This window comes from Rhododendron vialii, chromosome 2a (assembly GCF_030253575.1).
Source record: "Rhododendron vialii isolate Sample 1 chromosome 2a, ASM3025357v1".
Taxonomy (NCBI): domain Eukaryota; kingdom Viridiplantae; phylum Streptophyta; class Magnoliopsida; order Ericales; family Ericaceae; genus Rhododendron; species Rhododendron vialii.
Window position 1 is genome coordinate 2031369 of NC_080558.1, and position 5565 is coordinate 2036933.

The 5565-nt window shown below is 41.1% G+C and overlaps 2 protein-coding genes across 2 annotated transcripts; one reads left to right on the forward strand and one right to left on the reverse strand.

Annotated features, from left to right (window-relative positions):
- The first annotated feature begins 304 nt into the window (after positions 1 to 304).
- LOC131316451 (F-box protein CPR1-like) lies at positions 305 to 1828 on the forward strand. The gene has a single exon (XM_058345820.1). The coding sequence runs from the start codon at positions 315 to 317 to the stop codon at positions 1728 to 1730; it is 1416 nt and encodes a 471-aa protein (XP_058201803.1). The 5' UTR covers positions 305 to 314; the 3' UTR covers positions 1731 to 1828.
- Positions 1829 to 2286: 458 nt separating this feature from the next.
- LOC131316596 (uncharacterized) lies at positions 2287 to 5095 on the reverse strand. Its single transcript, XM_058346015.1, has 2 exons — positions 2957 to 5095; positions 2287 to 2869 (listed from the first exon to the last, which is right to left on the reverse strand). Exons 1-2 carry the CDS (start codon positions 4889 to 4891, stop codon positions 2435 to 2437), a joined length of 2370 nt encoding a protein of 789 aa, XP_058201998.1. The 5' UTR covers positions 4892 to 5095; the 3' UTR covers positions 2287 to 2434.
- Positions 5096 to 5565: the final 470 nt, after the last annotated feature.

The following is a 5565-nucleotide window of genomic DNA, read 5'->3' on the forward strand; positions in this document are numbered from 1 at the left end:
TAGGACTTGGGACACATTAATTTTATTCTTTGGTCATATGTAGATTTAGTGAGCTTGTAAAAAAGATTTCGAAAATAGACAACATGCATGTAGGTCCAACTACTCAAATGTAAGACCTCAGCCAGCTCCCTGAGGCCCCTCCAAATGTCGCTGGACCAAAGGCCCATTGGCGAATTTGTTTAATCTATCACCCTAATTTTTGCAGAATTAGGGCATCATAATTGAGTGTGAGGCACGGCAAGCATATATATATATATATATATATATATATATATATATATATATATATATATATATAGTTGTAGCGTTTATACATGGCTATTGCTAAGCCTTGCCCCCATTCTTCTTCACAAGTCATGACAAGCAGAAGAGAAGAAAACCCTATTCCCATAAAACAACAGTTTCGGAAGAGAATGAAAAGGAAGAAAAATAAGCGAAGAAGAAGAAGAGTGAAGAAGAAAGCAGAAACAAAATCCCAACCCTGCCGGTTTCCAAATATTCCAGAAGAAATCATTGTCGAAATACTCTCAAGATTATCCCTCAATTCTCTTTCGAGATTAAGGTGCGTTTCCAAACAATGGTATTCTTTGGTTTTTGACATCATTCCCAAAGTAACCGGGAGGAACATGGTTCTCGTTCAATCCATTTCAAGATCTGGTACCCCAACGTTCCACTCCATTGACGAAGAATCTCATGAGACACAAGTGCGCAGACCATGGGAAAAGAGTATACCTTGCCTATCAAAAAAAGAGAGTATACCTCCCATATTTTTCGGTTCATGTAATGGCTTGGTGCTTCTAAATATTACTGACGACTTATTCCTGTGGAATCCCATCACTAGTTATTTTAAGAAAGTTTTATCGTACAACCGCTTGGCTGATACATCGTATAGTGTTGTTTCCGGACTTTGCTATGACTCATTGTCTGATGAGTACAAGGCTGTAGTGGGGCTTTCGCATGACAGTCCACTTTATGGTGGTGAATTTGTAAAGGTTGGTAGTTTCAAAAGCAAAAATTGGAGAATGGTTGGATTGCCTTATGCGGTTGGTACAGTGCAATCAGGACCAGTGATAAATGGAAGCCTACATTGGTATGGCTTGAAGAAAAACTCGGGTCGCTTCCTTCCCGGGCCCCAGATTTTTTACTTCAATCCAGATCTGAATACCTTTAAAAAGATTCCTATGCCGGAGCCTAAGCACAAGGAGGAGGGAGATATGATTTTCGGGTTGGGAGTTTTGGACGGATGTCTTTCTCTGGTTCGTCATGACAATCCAAGCAATTATAAATGCCACAGAGTCGAGATATTGACAAGGAAGGAATACGGTATGAAAAAGTCGTGGACTTCGCTGTTTATCATATCGAATTTGACATTAAGGCATTGGGATACATTGGAGCCATTATGCTATACAAAGAATGGTGAAGCTCTAATGAAAGTTTCCTCGTATCATAACGGTAATACCATGAGGGCGTACAATGTTAATGACAGTTTACATAGAGAAATTTCAAACTATATCGATGCAATTAAGTATGAGGAAAGTTTGATTGCACCTACTGGCTACGATTGGGAAGAGGAAGAGCTGAGAGGGGAAGCAACATATACAGATTTCTGGTATGGAACATTAGTCAAGTACAAAAAAATAGGGAATGGGTCCTGGAAAATCTTCGAAGAGAGAGATTTTGAGCAGCAAAACTCAGAGGAGGAGGATGAGTTAGAAACAGATGAAGAGTAGTGTAAGAAAATGAGTACAAAAGATAAGGAAAAGCTCGTGAATGCTTATCTTATTCTTTATATCTTCCACTCTAGCTAGCGAATTTCGACATCACTTGTTATTTTTGCTCGGGTTTTGAAATTGAAATAGTAATATGCTTAGTATGTTCCTTCTGTTAATTTACCTGCATCTCCGAAAAAAAGTTGTCCCCGTATACAAAGCTGGAAAGAATGTGGATATGCTGAAATGACGTATATATATTACGCCTACTTGTTTGACGCTCAGATGAATATACACCAAAAGAGTTGGAATAAGTGAATGGTTGACACATAATGAACAGGGACATAGCTGGTTTGAACAGACATGCATGCCCGAATGTTCACCCCCCACAAAAGAGGGTGAACAATACCCCATGTTCTATTGGCTGTTACCATCTTATGGATCCCACACTAACCCACTCCATTCTCGTATCTTTAACAATGGTTACTTCAACTATTATGCACACGAAATATTTATAAGAGTGGGGCAAAAAATAGCGTGAGAATTTGCTGCAGTGATTAGAGATCAGGTTGGACATAGCATTTCAAGATTCGCAAGGTTGAAATTTCTGGCACTTATATATGTTACATTTGAAAAAGAACAGCTTTTAAGCTTCACTCATCTATAACCACACAGTCATGACTTATTTCTCTGACTCATCAAATAGAAATATTATTTGGAAAAATCTATTCTGCATCACTATAATTGACTTCCATTAACTTCATTGCGGTCTCAACTAGTGAGTGAATCGTAGTGTTGTGCCGGCTCATTCCAACAACACCAGAGAAAGAGTTGAAGTTTTCAAGGTCAGATGTTGTCTCTAGGACAGACTCCATCTCCTCGATCATTCCCAGATCCTTGAAAATTTGGACATTTTTTTCCTTGTAATTCATCAACCAAATTCCCAACTCTATGACAAACCTCCTTAATCCCGGAGTTTTGTTTGCTGGATTCTTGTATTTTCTCAGAATCTGAACCAGTGCCTCAGCCAATTCTTGAGTTCCAGCTCTCCTGAACAAGTTGCTTGATTCTGCACTAGTCATAAATTTGAAAACATCCACTGCTAGTCCCACCATCACTTCTTGCAATTTGCCCTCTGCAGTCGTGATAGCTCCAAGCACCTGCAATAGAACTGATCATCTCCACAACTTTCTCTCATAAATAATAGAAAAAATTTAGTGTTCTTTGTCAGTTATTGAAGAACTTACAACATGTGCTGCAATACTGACTCCCCTTAGCTGCGTGAAACAGTCTGCTCCGGAGTAGATGCACAAATTCTTTAAAATTCTTGCTGCATTTATGCGTAGAAACGGTACTTCCAATTCCAATGCTTTAACCAGCTTTTCAATTACATTCAAATTTAGAAGTCTGCGACAATTACTCTTGCTTTCAAATGCCAGCATTACCAGTGCTTCTCCTGCTGCGATTCTTACATCTTCCTGATGTTTGGGAATCTCCTCTTTGAAGAAAATGCTGAACAGCTCTTTAAGAACTCCACCGGTGCCCCCAATCCTCTCTGTTGCATCCGCTTCAATTGCCAGACTGGTTAGAATCTCAATCCCGAGTTTTTGTAACTCCGTCTGTTTCTCACCGTACTTCAGTATGTCTCTGATATTGCTGATTGTGAATATGATTTCAGATATTTCATTCCTGAGTTGTTTACCTGTGCTCCCCGTCGTGCTAGCTAGCATCTTCAGCACTTGGAGTGACAGTTTCACCATCTTGATCTGGGATGGTTCAACATTGTCATCCTTCAGTAACCTTTCCCCAACGTGAGTGAACTCTATGATTTTCGGTAAGAGTCCTCTCGTGTTCCCTATCTTTCTGCAGTCATCATGGTCCCGAGCAAGATTCTTGAGAATGAGAATTCCCAAATAATTGAATCTCTCGTTGTCATGGATGATTATCTTCTCAGGGATTCCATCCACTACACCTTGTGACATCCTATACTGGTTCTGAAGCAGGGACGATATGGACTCCATTGCACCAGGTATTCCCGAAACCCGAAGAGCGTGCTGCTTTTGACTTGCTAGATTTGATAATATCTCCGCTGCGGATTGCCTGATCTCTTCTTTTTTCGGATCTTTCCAATTCAGCATTTCGACTAACCTTTCCATAACCGGTAATTTTGTTCCGATCTTTTGGAAGGTGTGGTCGGAAAACCTCTCGTTCGTCGCAAATTTTTGTAATACCCGAATTCCAATGAGCTGTTCATCTGGGAAATTCGAATCCAAGAGGCCCATGGCGTGCGAAACCATGTCCATATTTAGTCCATCAAAAACGCTTCCGTATATGCTTCTCGAATAGACCTCATAGAAGAATCTTCTCGTTGAATCCATACCCAGAGACCCCAGCCCGCACGCCTCGTGCACTTCTTCCAACACCTTGCAGTAAGTCAACTTCCATTCCCAATATGCCTTCTCCAGGAGGAACAACAATGCTTCTGCCAATGCCAAGGAGTAGAAGATAAACAGAGCTGCTTCGCGGTTCATCATATCAGTACCTCCTCTCGGTGAAGTCTTATCAGGATCTCCTTTCGCCACTTCACCGAAGTCACGTTCGATGAGTTTCACTAAGGACAAAACTGCACATGCTATCGCGAATGCCAGCTGGAGCCCATACAGAACCTTGCTGACATTCCTGGGCAGAAAGACCCACTGGGAAAAGGTGAGAATCGGAACGTCCGAGATCTCCCACGTCCGAGCCAGCATCGTCTTCCAGTCCCACTTCCGCCGGCGAAAGGCCAAGGTTCTTCTCAACCTCGGACTCTGCTTCCGAACCACATTGATAGGCCCGGAACAAATCGAAAAGGTGGCTTGGCGTTGTTGCCATTCGAGCTCGTGGCTCCGGCTGAATATCCGGGCCCCCTCGATCAACAGAATTATGCTTATGAACCAGAAGTCTGTTTTACCAAGGGTGCTTGCAAAACCACCGAGTAAAACCACAGTTGCCCAGATAAAACCTAGAGTTCCGAACCCTGTAGCAGCTTTTTCCAGCGCCGCCAACCGGAGAACCACCAGGGTTAGCAACTTTTCCGGTCCATGATTCGTGTGATCAAAACTACTTCGTGATTCGACAGCGGTAGGCATGTCGATCACCAAATAACCTCTTCCTCTTCCTTCTTGTATGTGACCGTGATCCATTTATATCCGGTCAGATCGAACTTGCTAAATCCACTTTTTGGTTTCCTTTTTTTGTTGGGTGGGCAGAGGAGAATGGGTTTTTTCTCGTTTTGAAATGGTGGGCTGAGGTTGAGTTTTATTTTTGAATTGTTGTTTTTCTTTGAGCTGTGGACAAGTAGCGAATGGAGGAGTGGTGTGGTTTTCATTGTGAATAGGAAAATGAACTTTCCAACCTCGTGTTGAAAAGGGAAAATTAGGCGCACATAGAGTTGATCTGATCTAGTTATAATCCCTTTGTTCCGATTTGTTTGTCCAATCTCGAGTTTTCAATTTATTAAAGAAATCAAATTTAGGTCATTGGTTTGAAAATTTATATAATCTGAGCCATTGATTTTGAAATTGGACAATCAATTTGAGATGTGTAAATTAAAAAAAAGACAAACAAATTATGAATTGAACAGTCAATTTAAAACATGTGTAATTCAAAAAGAAGACAAATAAATTGGAATAGATGAAATATTAGACTCCATCCATGGGGGTTGATCAAGTCAGTATTACTAATCAATGGTCTCCCCTGTCCAAATCACCAATATGCAAGCCCATACAGATGGTGAGGCAAACTAATTACAAGCTGCCATGTGTCATTCCCAAGCCTTGGGATACTCCCGGTATACTCTTCCTTTGTCTCACATAAC